Genomic DNA, 16879 nt, shown 5'->3' on the forward strand with positions numbered 1-16879 from the left:
TGTAATCTCTCTCTGTGGATTTAACAGATTTCTGTTGTTCTGGTTCTGATCCAACAAACAAACACAAACCTCTTCATGGACCTTAAACCTTTCCGTGTGATTTCATCTACAGCTGAGGGAACAGCTGGCGCAGCGGCATTAACGCTCCGCCGCTCCGCCGCTCCGCCGCCCCGCCGCCCCGCCGCTGCGCCGCCCCGCCGCTCCGCCGCCCCGCATCATTGGCTGCGTGAGAGCGCGGGCGGAGGCGGAGCGTCCAGCAGCGGCTCCACTCCGAGCTGCATCCAGAACCCCGCAGCAGCATCCGGAGCAGCGCAGCGGCGGAACCGCGGAGCCATGAACCAGAGCGCCGGAGCCGCGCAGCACACCGGGAGCTTCTCCCTGGACGAGAAGGTAAGCTGACCTCTGACCTCTGACCCTAAGGTGAGTTGCTGCAGGCCGCTCCCTCAAGTCCCAGAAAGTTGCTCAAAGTTCAATTGAAGGCGGTGAATGTGTCTGGTGGGTTCGGTTCGGGTTCTCCTGACCCGGGTCGGGCTGAGAGGAGAACATGGAGAACTTCTGCGGCTGCATCAATAATTCATGGCTCTGCACTTATTCAGATTTAATATTGACCTGCTGCCGCTCTGACCCGGACCGGACCGAACGGAACCGAGCCGCTGGAAGTTCGTCAGAGTGGAGGAAGATTTCAGACTGAAGTTCTGAGGATTTATGGATTAAAACGGAACATCTTAAAGTCGCTGCTGGTTTTTCTACAGACAGAGACGCTGACGGTTCTGATTCTGACGGCTCTGATTCTGACGGTTCTGATTCTGACGGCTCTGATTCTGACGGTTCTGATTCTGACGGCTCTGATTCGGACGGCTCTGATTCTGACGGCTCTGATTCTGGCGGTTCTGATTCTGACGGTTCTGATTCTGACGGTTCTGATTCTGACGGCTCTGATTCTGACGGTTCTGATTCTGACGGTTCTGATTCTGACGGCTCTGATTCTGACGGTTCTGATTCTGACGGCTCTGATTCTGACGGCTCTGATTCTGACGGTTCTGATTCTGACGGTTCTGATTCTGACGGCTCTGATTCTGACGGCTCTGATTCTGGCGGTTCTGATTCTGACGGTTCTCACTCTAAAGGTTCTGATTCTGACGGCTCTGATTCTGACGGCTCTGATTCTGACGGTTCTGATTCTGACGGCTCTGATTCTGGCGGTTCTGATTCTGACGGTTCTCACTCTGAAGGTTCTGATTCTGACGGCTCTGATTCTGACGGTTCTGATTCTGACGGTTCTGATTCTGACGGCTCTGATTCTGACGGCTCTGATTCTGACGGTTCTGATTCTGACGGTTCTGACTCTGACGGCTCTGATTCTGACGGTTCTGACTCTGACGGCTCTGATTCTGACGGTTCTGATTCTGACGGTTCTCACTCTAAAGGTTCTGATTCTGACGGCTCTGATTCTGACGGTTCTGATTCTGACGGCTCTGATTCTGGCGGTTCTGATTCTGACGGTTCTCACTCTAAAGGTTCTGATTCTGACGGCTCTGATTCTAAATTAAATCAATTAATCCTCATTATCAGAGTTCAGCTTTTTACTCATGTTGGTTAAAAAGTTTCTTTAGAGAATATATCATAGAAACTTCATGAATAAAGTATTAAAACTTTATTTGAACAACTACAATAAAATAAGGAGATGAAATCATTTAACATTAAGGTAGAAATGCTCTTTAATGAACAAGTTAATTTACTTTAAACGCTTTAAATGGAGTTAAATTTCAATAAGGATCATTAACATGCTAACAGCATTAGCCTCCCTCAGGCCGCTGTTCAATAATCTGCTGATGATCGATGATCAGCTGATGATCGATGATCAGCTGATGATCAATAATCTGCTGATGATCGATGATCAGCTGATGATCAATAATCTGCTGATGATCGATGATCAGCTGATGATCAATAATCTGCTGATGATCGATGATCAGCTGATGGTTCTAGTGGAGGATTATTCATGTGTTGCTGCTTCATTAAAGTGATTCAGCTAATTAAGAAACTCCCCAAAGCCGCTTCTTCTTCTCTGATATTAAATTTCATCTCTGCAAACTTTAAATGCAACTTTGGTTTTAATTCCTCCGATTTCATTCAAAACGGTTCAGCTGAAGAGACGAATAATTCCTGTCGTGGAATTAGGAGAAATGTTGGATTTTTCAGTAACTTTGGGTGTTTTAATTAAAATGCATCAATAATTTAATTCAGTTTATTTCTAATAATGTCTCAAAGAACTTCCAGTTTATTATTCAGATTAGTAAAAGGTTTCTATAGAAACACTTGACCCGCACGCCAGACCTCCTGACCAGCAGGGGGCGATGGTGGAGAGGAAAACCTCCCCTTTAACAGGAGCAGTCCTGAACCTGAACCAAATCCAGAACCGGGTCAGTCCCAGCAGCCTGGTATCACAGACAATCAGAATCCAGATCAGAAGCAGCAGGAAATAAAACATAACAGGAAATAATAACAGAGCAGTAGGAGAATAAAGTGAGGACAGATCAGGAGAACCAGAGTCAGACACTCAAATTGGGAAACATTCTGGAAAAACCTGAGAGAACTGGTCAGGATTTGACACATTAGAGTTAATAATAAAAGTAATAATATTAATGGTTCTCTTCATGCTGCTCTAATAATAGAAACTCTTTATTTCCTGAATCAAACGCAGAAGCAACAAAAAACAATCGTTTCACTTCAGGAAGTTTAATTTAGCAAACCTCAGTTATTTTTACCAGCTTCAGAAAACAGAAATATATTCATAAAGGAAGAAACTGTCACAGTGCAGGCTTTGATCCAGACCAGCTGCTGGTTCTGATCAGCAGAACCGGGCCGGGTTCGGTTCTGTTCTGAACTAGGAATCTGGGCCAAGCTGGGAGGATCCAGGAATGAAGAACCTGCACCGACTAGAAATTAAGCTTCAATAATCAGGTTTCACACAGTTTGGTGGCAGCAAGAAAACCAGAGCTAAAAAACCACAAAACCAGCACAAACCAGTATAAACCACGAAACCAGTACAAACCAGTATAAACCACGAAACCAGCACAAACCAGTATAAACCACGAAACCAGCACAAACCAGTATAAACCACGAGTTCTGTGAAAATGTCTCTTTCCACTGGTTGTGTCCAAGGTAACAATTAATGATGAATATCGATCCGAAGCCCCGACAATAAGCTGGAGAAAGGTTTTAAGATGTTCGCCTCCTTATTCACAGATATGAAGGTGAGTTTTACTTTCTTTAAACTTTGTGGCTAACATTAGCTTTGGCTTATGCTAGACATTTTTCTTGTAAAAATGTATCTAAACATTTTTCATCCATTCTAACGGACAATATTTTACCTTGTGTTCAAGTATATTACGTGGTTTATTGTCGTTAGTGTCAGAGACCAAGTAACGGGGATTTTACGGTTCAGGCTTTTTGCTTCTGCAGCCTGAGGAACAACAAGCCCATAGCTTAACAGTAGAGCAGCTCTGGTGTCGGAGTTCTAGTTCAGCTGACGGTTCAGGTTCAGTTGTTGCTTTTAGAAAAATATGGCCGTGTTCCTTAAGGTCTCCATGTTATTTCGCTTTATTAGTTTTGCATGTTTCTAGTGAAGCAGGACGGTGTTTCCAGCAGTGTGTCCAGGCGGGTCAGTAGCTCGGCTGTCTGGCTCTGGTCTGCTCTCTGGTTCCCATAAACTCTTTCAGGCTGAATACAGAAGTGAGTCCATGGAAATAACACAGGAGGCTCCTTTACCTTCTGCTTTAGGCTGAACAAGTTGATCCGGAGTGAAGTGAAGGCTGTAAACTTTGCTGTGCTGCGTTAGCTTTAACTGGTAGCAACAAATATTTACAAACCACCGTCTTCTTAATTCAGGACCGCTTGGAAATCCATGAAAACTTAAAAGCCCATTATATTAGGAAGACAGCAATGTTCATAGTATTGTTTTATTTGCGTCTGAAATAAGACTTTGACTTTTCTAGCTGTCATGGTAACTCAGAGCGAAAAAAGAGCCGCATTTGCGCATGCAGTTGTGACGTCAGCGCGCAGGTGCAAAGAGCCCATTGAACATTGAATGCATAAAGCAGCTCTATCTGCTGAGCGGGAGCATGGTGACCCTGCTGGTGGATTCTGGGTAATGCGAGCTCTTTGCCTTCAGAACAGTCTCAAGCTTTGACTAGGTCAGTTTATCAGGGAGACAAACAGAGAAACACACAAAAAACAGGCTGCAGGTAAAATTACACATTTTAAAACTTTATTACAACAAAAATCCTGAATATTTTCAGAGTTTTATAGAAACGGCTAGAATCTGAATAAACACGTCTGGAGTCAGATGTTCCCATGGCAACACAGACTGAATCACATTTGACATTCAACGCTAAAGTTGAGTTATTCACCTCAGCTAGCTAGATAGCAATAATCTGAGTCTAGCTAGCAGGCCAAAACCTTACTAGCAAAATAATCCAGCCTACAACGCCAACAAATGTGTCACCTTTAACCTTTGATCATTTTTCTTTTTGCATTTTCCTTTTCTTCTGTTTTTCTGGGCCACTAGGCGTCTCTTGGATGCCACTTTGTCAGCTAATAGGAATGACGGCCAACTGTCAGTCATTTGACCAGCACCCAGAAACACCCGGACTAGTAATGGCAGTTTGTTTTATTTGCATTCAATGTTTATTTTTTAAACATATAAAAGATGTAATAAATATATAAGATAACTTCAGATAAAAATAGAACATTTGAACTTTTCTGAGATGAGGCTGAACGGGCAGTTTAGAGCCCCCTGGTGGCTAGGAGGTCCTAAACAGTCGCCTGGTTAGCATTTAGCAAGAAAGGACTTTGCATTAGCGTGACCCCTGGGTTAGCGTCAGCGTGACCCTTGGGTTAGCGTCAGCGTGACTGCTTGGTTAGCGTTAGCTTGACCCCTGGGTAAGCATTAACTTGACCCTTGGCTTAGCGTTAGTGTGACCCTTGGCTTAACATTAGTATGACCCCTGGGTTAGCGTTAGCATGACCGTTTGGTTAGCATTAGCGTGACCCTTGGCTTAGCATTAGCGTGACCCCTGGGTTAGCGTTGAGAGCTAGGAGTTTCTTCTTTAATTGGTGGGTTGTCAATTTGAATCTTCACTTCGTCTGTCTCCATCGTTCATGTTTTCCCATTTTAGACCCTGAACCCGCCTCGCTTGCTGCAGGTCCGATTGGGTCCGGTCGGTTCCTGTCAACCTTGGTTCTGTTCTGTGAATCATTTCCAGGGATCATCGAGGCGCCGTTTGTCTCTGATGTTCTGTGGCGGCGAAGCGTGAACTGTTGCATATCCAACATGGCCGCTGATGTTTCCTGCCAGTCATGATCAGAGCTCAGGAGTTTCTCTGCTGGTGAACAGAAACCAGCGGGATGGCTGCCATGGCGACGCCGAAAACAACAAAATCCCAGAAAACAAACGAGAAATAAAATGAGATAGAAGAGAGAAGCTTTAGGAGTTTCTCTCTCTTCACTTCAGAAGATTTCTGAATGTTTAATTAGAACCAATCAAAGAAAATTACACTTCAATCAAAAATAATGGGAAAAAACAACTGGGAACTAAAGTAATTAAGAATATTTATTATTAATCAAATAATGTAAAAATGAAAAATAAAAACGTTAGAAACAGAAAAATGTAAATATTATCAAAGCTGATGAACCAAAGCAGAACCACCAGAACCACCAGAACCAAAGCAGTACCGGTCCTGATTGCCGTCTCTCCCCTGCAGTGTTTGATGAAGCCGACCTGCAACATCTGGCCAGATGTAGGTCAGTGTGGAGGCGGTAATGACGTGGCGCCGCCGGCAGGGGGCAGCGTCACTCTGAATAGATCATAGATCATAGAATTACTTTATTCATCCCAGCAGGGAAATTATTTCGCAGTTACAGCATAGAGACAAGATAAAATAAAAAATAAAATATAAAATGCTATAAATTGTAAAAATATAACATGCTGTCAATATAAAAAGCAGCTTAGAGCAGTCCTTGCAAAGATTCAAAATGCAGATATGTATATGTAAATATATATACAGCAGTGTGCCACAGTGCAGTTGTGCAAAATTGTACTGATTAGTGCAGAACAATGATTTAGCTTTTATTGTACAGTGAGATGGCATGTGGCAGGAAGGATTTCCTGTATCTGTCCCTACGACAGCGGAGCTGGAGCAGCCTATGTGAGAAGGTGCTCCGCTGTCTGTCCACTATGTGGTGGAGAGGGTGCTGCTTATTGTCCATAATAGACAGAACCTTCTTCAGTGTCCTCCTCTCCACCACAGTTTCCAGGGACTCCAGCCTTAGTCCCAGTACAGAGCCAGCTTTCCTGATGATTTTGTCCAGTCTATTAGAGTCGCTGGCTCTGATGCTGCTTCCCCAACACACAGCAGCAAAGAAGATGGCGCCGGCAACAACACTGTGATAAAAGGTCTCCAACATCTTGCTGCACACATTGAAGGATCTCAGCTTCCTTAAAAAATAGAGTCTGCTCATCCCCTTCCTGCACACAGCGTCAGTGTTAGATGCCCAGTCCAGTCTGTTGCCGATTACAACTCCCAGGTATTTGTAATCCTCCACCTCCTCCACCACTTCCCCTTTGACCTTTAGTGGCCGTGAAGGTATCTTCTTCCTTCTGAAGTCTATCACCATCTCTCTGGTCTTACTAATGTTGAGCCTCAGGTGATTCTGGTCAGACCACTCCACAAAGCTGTCCACCAGTGTCCTGAATGCAGCCCAGAATCTGAACAGTTTATTAATGACATAATGTTGTTTTACTGGATAATCAGCAACTGTAAACGCTCATACTAGACCAGATGTTCATGTTCAGGTTTGTTATGGTAATCCAGATCTAAATCTGAATCAGATGTAAACATACAGCAGCAGTTTTATCAGTCTTCCTATCAGGTTTCTACGGTGGCCCTGAGGTGCAAATCACTACAACATTAACAAAAGCGGAAAGGGTATGTCCCAGTTGGAGTTCTGGGAGATCGCTGATTGGACCACAGCGCTTTTGAACCAAAAGTTATCGCTTGAGTGGGTCGGCCCGTTGTTGCGATACGTTTTAGCGTCCGCCATATTGAAGTGGCTTGTCTGCCAGCAAGCTAATGGAAGTAAATGGACTGAACTTCGTAAAGTGTCGTTCTGCAAAGTATTTTTATGTTAATGAATGTCACTGACACAATCTCTCACACATTATTATATAGGAATGAAAAACAAAAACAAAGGACGTTTCAAACTTTTTGACGTGATTATTTCATTGTTTTGTGGCACAATAATTACATTTGATACAGCTGATTCTGATAAATCGTTTTTATTGATGAACACACACACACCTTTACAGTGATGTATTCATGAACATATTAACACAATTCCATAATTCAATGTGCATTTGCTATTTCAAGATATGAATTAAAAAACGTAACTTCATTTAAATTTTTAGGCATTTTATTGTAAAGACAAACTTTGATAATAGTTGTCAAACTTTAGCTACATATTTTTACTTTAAAAAAAATATTTATTGGCGTGCTGTGGTGGCGTAGGGGGTAGCACGACCCACGTTTGGAGGCCTTGAGTCCTCGACGCGGCCGTCACGGGTTCGATTCCTGGACTCTGCGATATTTGCCGCATGTCTTCCCCCCTCTCCTTTCCTTCCTGTCAGCCTGCTGTCATATAAGGGACACTAGAGCCACAAAAAACCCTGGAGGGGTAAAAAAAATAAATATTTATTACGGTGTAATATGTCAACTGTGCTATAGACAGCAGTGTGAACAAAATCTAACAGACTAAAGTATTTTTCATTTCTTTACATAAACTGTCATAATACCTTAATACTTCAAATGAGATATTTCACTTAAAATACACAAAAAGTGATAGAGAAAAATGTACAGTACATTACAAATGTATTTATATTATACTGGCGACCCAGAGCACAGGCAGGGTTCAGCCTGCTGGTCAAACTGGGAGCAGTTCGGTGACTGGGCTTTCTGAGACATCTGGCTAGCCACAGGTTAAAGGAATGATACAAATGATCTAACAGTGTAATAGAAAATAATCCCTGATTCATTCACATTCAGGAAAAAACATATGGGGCTTTGACTCAGCATCTAAACGCAGACATTGTGGAGATGAGCTGCAAAACAAGCCTGAAGAAAAACAGCTGCAGCTCTGATCTTTATGGACCCGTCCTGAGGAAATGGACTCTCAGTTCACTTCAGGTTCGCTGTTTTATCAAACAAATTATTTCAATCTACATAAATTATAAGAAACATCTTACAGACACCTGACGTACCTTAAAGTAACCATGGTTGACCACAAACAGCGACTTGTCTTGCGAATGTCTAGGTAACCATGGCAACAATAAACAAACGGCAAAAGCGGCGTTACAGGTTTCTCATTGTATCTCAATCTTTAGAAAAACTGCACAGTGTAAAAAAATTGAGCGAGGCCTCTTGTTTGATGTGAGGATCTATTATTCATGCCTGAGCTGCCGACCAGCAGCAGGTTCTGCTGGGAGGAACCGGCCCGCTTCCCGCTGCAGGAGCAGATCAACAGCCATGATGGTGATGCAGCAGAACCTTCAGAACCACAGCTTGGATTTTTATTCACATGAATTTGGTAAAATCTCGTCTTTATGGTCTGCTGTTCCAGAATCAGCTGGGAGTTATTTACTGGATCATTTCAGATCTGCCTTCAGAAGCTGCGGTGGTCCAGTTCATCGGACCTTACCGGGTTCTGCTAGCCGACAAACCTCAGCCTCACAGAGCTAAAACAGAAGCTTTGGAAAAATATAACGGCTGCCAAAGGAATTATTATTAACATTAATTCAGACTAAAGGTGTTACTAATATGAAAATCTGCTTAAATAATAAATGATGGAAGAATTTCAGACCTGAAAGGAAATTAACAATAATTTGGGCGGAAGAGAAATAAATGTCACAATTTCTAATTAAATATTAAGTTAGCATGTTAGCTTTAGCTTCAAGCTAAATGAATAGCTCAAACTAAACAGCTAAATAATTATGCTAGCTACTTAGTTGAGCTCTGAGCTAAATATGTGGTCAAAACAAAACATGATTTTAATTATCTTTCATGTGAATAAAGTGAGGTTAGGTTATGAACCATTTCTAAATATTTAGTTACAAGCTAAATCTGTCCAAGAAATATTATTCCAATTTTTAATTAAGAAATAGTTAATTATTCCATAAAGCTGCGCTAAATTTATAGCTAGCCAATAACTTGGTAACTATTTCTGAGCTAAATTAATATATAGCTCTATTACACAGGCCCGCTAGCTCAGGGTTAGTTAGCTTGAGTAAGCTAACTATGTCTGTGCTACATGTTTAGCTCAGAGCTTATTAAAAAAGAGGATCATTTAGTGCTAGCTTTGGACAAAACGTTTGGCTCTTTTCCTCTTTTCTCCTCGAGTCCTTGGCGAGTGACGCTCTCCGTGCAGCGACGTGCAGCGACCGCGTGCTGCTAAAACGAAACAACAACAAAGCGTGTTGACGTCACAGATCACAGAGTTTAATCTCATACAAAGCAATCAACAACAAAGCTGCAGAGGAACAAAGATATGCATTTTATCACAAAATAAGACACACAAGGGAAGACAAACGAACACAAAGACAGACAAAGGCGCCCACGTGAAGAAAAGATGAAAAAAACTCCCCGTTGGCTCGCCGACCCGTACCCTTAAATGAAAGAGGCGTTTCCCCATTTAATATATGCAAAGAAGGCGCTCCGCTCCCCGACCAATCCGGGACCTGTTCGGCCCCCCAAAGAACCCCGGAAAACTCCCCTCCTTCTGGCAAAGGTGTCTGGTTTTTATCTAAGTCCGAGGGCGGACCACTTCGCGGTCATCTCTGTCTGGTACGGGCGATCCCTGGCGCCAAGAAGTCTCTTGCCCCCCCCCATCGGAATGTAAATTTTATTGCTCTGGTGTGGGGGAGACAAAGGGCCCTGCATCTCAGACGAGACCTGTTCCAAATAAGAGTATTATACATAACTGTTACAAATGTTGTAGATTAACTGTATTTAAGCAGTAAAATTAATCCTTTTTCTCAACAAGCTAAACATTTAGTGTGAAGCTGAGATGTTTCTAAATGAATGGTGAAAATATGACTGTAAAATGAATCTCCATTAGTATTTTTACGTCAGCCTAAATAAAATAAATGCTGTTGGTTTGTAACTGCTCTGTTTTCTGCTCATCACTCCTGCTGTCCACACGGGGGCGCTGCAGCGGGGCACGTCTCTGAAGCTGCATGTTAAATAAAACTCACCTGCTGGATGGAAACTCAGATTTAGACAAGCATTTTAAAACCTTTTAAGCCCTTCAGCAATAATATTTAAAATAAAAACTGACATTTTAGTGGAACTATAAAAATGGAGGTAATATTATTTTATGCTGCAGCTTCGTCCCATAAAACATCAGTAAAACTTTTATCTTTGTGTCTCCATAAAGTCGGCGTTTGGTTCTGCTGATTCATTTTCAAGAGACGAAGCACAAACAGAAATCTGCTTTTTCTTAAAATATTTCAGAATCAAATCCATAAATAGGTGAGAGTCCACTGTTAAAATCCATGCAAATGAAGGCTTTTATTGTGAAAATAATTAAATTATCATAACTCCGACCTCAGTGAAGTCATTTTCCTGGGAGACGCTAACTGAGCTACATCATCTGCTAAGCTAACGCTCTGATCTCCTCCTCCTCCTCATCACTGCAGCTCTGGGTTCAGCAATGAAGGCTGTTCCCTGCTGACCCGTCTGACCTCAGCAGCTGGAGGTCACCAGACGGAGGAACGTCTCCTCTGCTCCATCAGATACCTGAAGCTTTCATTCTCCAGGTTTCCTCAGTCGGTGATGATCCTGAACAGAATCAAGTCAAGCATGTTTCTGTCAGTCTGAACGTGTGAGCAGAGCGCCACCTGGAGGCCCGAGGCGGAGCCACGGGAGGCATCAGACCACAGAGCAAATGAAGGAAACAGGAAGTAGAGTCATGCTGATGGAGGAAGAGGAGAACAATGAAGATGACATGTTTCCTGGAAGCTTAGGTGAGCGTTAGCTTAGCGCTGCCGGCCTCAGAGGATCCGGCAGGAATAATTATGTCCACATTAACTGGAATCAATCAGTTCTTCCTCCAGGCTGTTTTCATAGAAACTGATGACTTTAATTGATTGGGTGAATTGATCGGCGGGCGGCCGCCTGGAAACGAATCCCTGAGTGTTTGTGTCAGAGCAGATCAGAAAATGATTAAATTATGGGATGCTTAAATTAAATGAGTGTCTTTCTAACAACCAGATGGTGAGTTAACCAAATACCGTCCATCTTGTAAAAACCATGACAAATTACAGGTCACAACAGACCACTAGATGGAGACATTTTCAACTTTCCACTCAGAGAACATCGTGATGATAACTCAGTCTGGTTTCCTCCTGATGGTGCGATCGACCCGGTTCTACTGGAACCAGAACATCTGCTCCACCTCCAGCTGCTGTGGTTCTCTTTCTCTCTGCTCTGACCCAAACCAAAATGTTCCCCTCCTGGCCTGTGGGGGCGCTGCACCAAGAACCACTGAAGGAAACGACACAAAAACCTCTGAAGACACTGAGAGCAACTTCCTTCTTCACCAGATGGAAACAAGATGGAGGCGTCAGATTTTAGTGTTGGAGGATTTCTCTTTAGTCTTTGACTAAAGACCAGGAGCCATTTCTGCTGCTAGCGCTAGGCTAGCACGCTAGCTTTGGTTAGATTTACCCAGAATGCCCTGCGCTGTAGTCCACTTTCTGCTTTTGGAGCGGTCTCTAGTCCGCTTGGAGTTTACATTCAAACCGAACCCAGACTGAGGTTTGGAGGACCAGAGGTCAAAGGTCGATTAGCATTCACGCCTCACCAACTGAACCGGACTTTGACTAGGCAGACAGACTGGAGTCAGATTGAAGCAGGCTGAACAGAACTGGAGGGAACGATGCAGCTGGATTCATTTGATGAGTTATGAATTCAATTTAATATGCAAGATATTCAGCAAAATGAATGAATGATGAACAGATGAAATGATGGATCATATTCAAAATACTTTATTGATCCCAACTAATAATATCTGCTGCTGTTTGTCCTGACCTTTCAGCCATTTCTGTCCTGAAATGAATTTTCTCTGCAGAAATCCTCCTTCAAATGTCTGTTTGATTTCCCAATATATTTTTTCTCAATTATTGCTGCAGATTAATCAAATGATATCCGTCCTGGAAACAGATTTAACTTTCAGTTTCAGGGAAAGAGAAAAGCAGCTTTTAATTAAAAAGGTGGTTGGAGAGGCGGCAGGCCGATAGCATCTACTGACCTCAATCTGCGCCGCTCACCTCTGCAAATGAGTCTGGAGGCAGAAACTCACTTTGGGAGGAACGTCAGATTAATTCATTAAACCTGGACCCAACTTTTCCTCCCACTGATCCTCTGGACTGTTCACATTGCAGCCGGAGACGGAGCTGCTAACAGGAGCTACTAATAGGAACAGCTAATGAGAGATGCTAATAGGAGCAGCTAACAGTAGCGGCTAACAGGAGCAGCTATCAGGAGCTCCTTACCGGCTAAATAACCATCTTCCTGCTGTTATGTTTGGCAGTAATGTTTCCCCTCAGGCTCTCAGATCAATGTAAACTCGTCGTTTTTTCCTGTAGTTAATGAAGTCCTTCCTTCCTGTTCATCAGGACATCGGGCTGATCGGACCCGACAGGAACTGGAAGGGGATCGGCATCTCGCTGATGGTCATCATGGCCATCCTCTCCTGCATCGGCCTCTCCATAGTCCTGCTGTCTCAAGGTGAGTCGATGGCAGCAGCTGCTTCTCTCCTTCGCTGAGCGCTCATTTCTCCTTCCTGCTCTCAGATGGGTCACGTAAGCCGCTGGTCACGCCGCTGGCTCTGGATGACCTTTTCCAGAAGAGCTTCCAGATCCACGATCCGGAGGCAAAATGGATCAGCGGTAAGTTTTAATCAATCAGTCAATCGATCAGTCAGCCATGACGGGGGAGCAGCAGATCAGACAACAGCAAAGATGTTTTCCAAAAATTATCATTTGAAACTGTAAATTTTCATTTATTAACAAATTAAAAGTTTAATGCTGGGCGTGCCGTGGTGGCGTAGCAGTTAGCGCGACCCATATTTGGAGGCCTTGAGTCCTCGATGCGGCCGTCGCGGGTTCGACTCCCGGACCCGACGACATTTGCCGCATGTCTTCCCCCCTCTCCTTCCCCCCTTCCTGTCAGCCTGCTGTCATATAAGGGACACTAGAGCCACAAAAGACCCCCTGGAGGGGTAAAAAAAAAAAAAAAAAAAGTTTAATGCAATTAATCGCTTTACTCTTATATTTTTACATCCTGAGGTCCAGAACCAGAACCTTTGCATTGTGTTTCCAGTACGGCCATAAATCTGACGCACAGCTACATCCACTAACAGCAGCGATGGAAGAGACTTCCCTGGCTTAATTTCTGCTTCTGAATGATCTGATTGGATACTGGGCAACACTATTGTCATGTTCAACTTGTGCTAAAAAGTGTTAGCCTATCAGCGAATCTATGCTAGCCTTAATTAGCATCTTAATATAAACATGCAGGAGCTAATGCTAATGTCAGCGTAAAGAATAGCAGCGTATGCTAATGTTAGCTTCCACAGTGCCAGCTAACAATAATGTTAGCTTCCACAGTAGCAGCTAACGCCGTGCCGCAGGGTTTCAGTCAGGGCCTTCAATAGACGTCATACCCAGGGGTGTAAATTAGCACCCCCCACTGGCCAGATGCGGGTAAAAGTCTGGTAAACGGACTCTTTGCACCTGCGCGCTGATGTCACAACTGCATGCGCAAATGCGGCTCTCTTTTTTCCGCTTTGAGTTACCATGACAGCTAGAAAAGACAAAGTCTTATTTCAGATGCAAATAAAACAATACTATGAACATTGCTGTCTTCCTAATATAATGGGCTTTTAAGTTTTCATGGATTTCCAAACAGTCCTGAATTAAGAAGACGGTGGCTTGTAAATATTTGTTGCTACCAGTTAAAGCTAACGCAGCACAGCAAAGTTTACAGCCTTCACTTCACTCCGGATCAACTTGTTCAGCCTAAAGCAGAAGGTAAAGGAGCCTCCTGTGTTATTTCCATGGAATCACTTCTGTATTCAGCCTGAAAGAGTTTATGGGAACCAGAGAGCAGACCAGAGCCAGACAGCCGAGCTACTGACCCGCCTGTACACACTGCTGGAAACACCGTCCTGCTTCACTAGAAACATGCTAAACTAATAAAGCGAAATAACATGGAGACCTTAAGGAACACGGCCATATTTTTCTAAAAGCAACAACTGAACCTGAACCAGAACCTGAACTAGAACTCCGACACCAGAGCTGCTCTACTGTTAAGCTATGGGCTTGTTGTTCCTCAGGCTGCAGAAGCAAAAAGCCTGAACCGTAAAATCCCCGTTACTTGGTCTCTGACACTAACGACAATAAACCACGTAATATACTTGAACACAAGGTAAAATATTGTCCGTTAGAATGGATGAAAAATGTTTAGATACTTAAATAGCACATTTTTACAAGAAAAATGTCAGAGAATATTGCCTACTAGCATAAGCTAAAGCTAATGTTAGCCACAAAGTTTAAAGAAAGTAAAACTCACCTTCGTATCTGTGAATAACGAGGCGAACATCTTAAAACCTTTCTCCAGCTTATTGTCGGGGCTTTGGATCGATGTTCATCATTAATTGTTACCTTGGACAAGCCCTGCTAACACCCAGTGGAAAGAGCCTTTTGCAAGAGATCGGAAACGATTGAGCCGCTTTTCTCCGAACGCGGAAGCTGAGGTGCAAAGAGACCATTGGAGCAACTCACCGCAACTGTGGCGGGTTGACAAGCTGAATAGAATAAAAACTGATCAGTTTTAGTTTCTGTCCAGGTGAAGACTGACCGTCTGGACTACAGACTGATACACATACTGTGTGTGGGACGGCCCTAGGCAGTCATAATTTAACAAAAAAATATATTAAATATAATTTTTTATCGACCGCGAAAGCCCATTGGTTGATTTTATTGACGGACATTGAGATTATCCAATGAAATTCCTCGGTTCTCCTTGGCCCGCCCATCCCCTCCGAGGTTATAAATAGCGCCATTTCAGCTAACGGTTAGCTGCTAGCCGGAGTCCGAGAAAAGTGAGAGGTTGAGAGACGGGGCGGGTCAGGAAAACTGCAACGTTCAGAGATACGCGTCAAACTATCCGATATGTTAATTACTACACACACATTACTATGTTAATTACCGCTGGAGCAGAGAATTAATTATTATTCAGGGGATTTATTATCGTCAGAGGAGGAGGATGAGAGAGACGTGACCAGGGACAGATTGAGGAAGAGTTCAGATTAGCTGCTGCTGCCCGGTAAGAAGGTGAGAAAATGTTCCCCATGAAGAGGGAGTGTTTCATGCAGGTGTGTGTGTGTGTGTGTGTGTGTGTGTGTGTGTGTGTGTGTGTGTGTGTGTGTGTGTGTGTGTGTGTGTGTGTGTGTGTGTGTGTGTGTGTGTGTGAGAGAGAGAAAGTCCGGGAGGGGGAAGCTAACACTAAGCTAGCAGGAAGTCACAACAACACTGGGATGACACAGGAATGATGACGGCGCGTGGAATTTCACAGATGTTTTCAGTAATAAGAAAATTTGTGAATTTTAATAGAAAACGTAATAAGTAAGGGGAAATAAATACAAGACTTAGAAAACATCTATTGATACCATTTTAAAATGTTTAAAAAATGACTAGACACATCTTAACTAAATACTATCTGGGGCAGTTGTAGCCAAAATGGAAATGTTGGCTGTTAGTAATTACTGCACTACATCTCTGTTAAGGTGTCCTAATAATATATGTTAAATTATATTATATTATAATATTATGTTAAATTATTCTGTATAAGTACATACAGAATAATATGTATGTACATATTATTGTTTACTGACAAGAAGTATAGCAAACTTCTTGTCAGTAAATCAGTTTTCATAGAGTTAATACTAAATCATATGTTTTATATAATTTGCTTGTTCTGTGAACAATGTAAATTGTTCACATTTTAAATGTGAACAATAAAAATAAATAACTGTTCAGTAAAGTTTGTATGAGAATGTAACAGAAAAGAATCACTCACCCATTACTGTTAGCCACTCGTAGCGCTCATAGTCTTTAAAAGGCCTCACAAAGTTCTTACTGGTCTGTTAGTGAATCCAGGCTTGGTGTGGCTTTTCCATTTTTAGTTATTTATTTTTTATAGGTGAAAGAGCGTCGTCAAAAAGGCGATTTTGATAAGTCAGCAACTAGTAAACCGGAGCTGAAGCGGAGCCATTTTGTAAACACCAGGTTCACAACAGCGATGGGAAAGCCGGGCCTGCGGGGCGGACCGTCACTGGATGTCAGCTCTGATTGGCTGATTAGTCTGTCAGTCATGCCATTGTAGAATCAAAATTAAATTATAGATATAATTAAAAATGATTGAAACATTTTACACTTTTTCTTTTCGATTTTATAGGGGTAGCAGAGAAGGCCCTGACAGCCCACCACTGAGTAGCAGCTAATGCTAATGTTAGCATCCACAGTAGCAGCTAATGCTAATGTTAGCGTCCATAGTTCACATTTCTGAAGGATTTGAAGCTGAAATCTTAAAGATAAACACAGTCTGGATGTTTTAAAAAATCTTTATTGAGACAGAATACGGAGCAATAAAATACTTTTAATCTGAAATTTTTATGAAATAATAATTTTGAACAGAACCAGCAGAAACCCAACAACAGAATAAAAACCAATAAGCAATTAAGCAGTTGATTTTGATGGACTTGG

The 16879-nt window shown here is 42.7% G+C and overlaps 1 protein-coding gene across 2 annotated transcripts in view; it reads left to right on the forward strand.

Moving 5' to 3' along the window:
* The first annotated feature begins 218 nt into the window (after positions 1-218).
* The window catches only part of LOC102221776 (inactive dipeptidyl peptidase 10-like), a 40989-nt gene continuing 24328 nt past the window's right edge, over positions 219-16879 (forward strand). Inside the window, exons 1-3 of one of the 2 annotated variants that reach the window (XM_023336889.1) lie at positions 219-390; positions 12728-12839; positions 12905-13000. In XM_023336889.1, coding sequence (XP_023192657.1) covers positions 334-390; positions 12728-12839; positions 12905-13000 — 265 coding nt within the window. In that variant the 5' untranslated portion in view covers positions 219-333. Of the gene's footprint in view, positions 391-10180; positions 11075-12727; positions 12840-12904; positions 13001-16879 lie in introns of those variants that run through there. The other variant, XM_023336890.1, reaches the window with a different exon arrangement.

This window comes from Xiphophorus maculatus, chromosome 7 (assembly GCF_002775205.1).
Source record: "Xiphophorus maculatus strain JP 163 A chromosome 7, X_maculatus-5.0-male, whole genome shotgun sequence".
Lineage (NCBI taxonomy): Eukaryota > Metazoa > Chordata > Actinopteri > Cyprinodontiformes > Poeciliidae > Xiphophorus > Xiphophorus maculatus.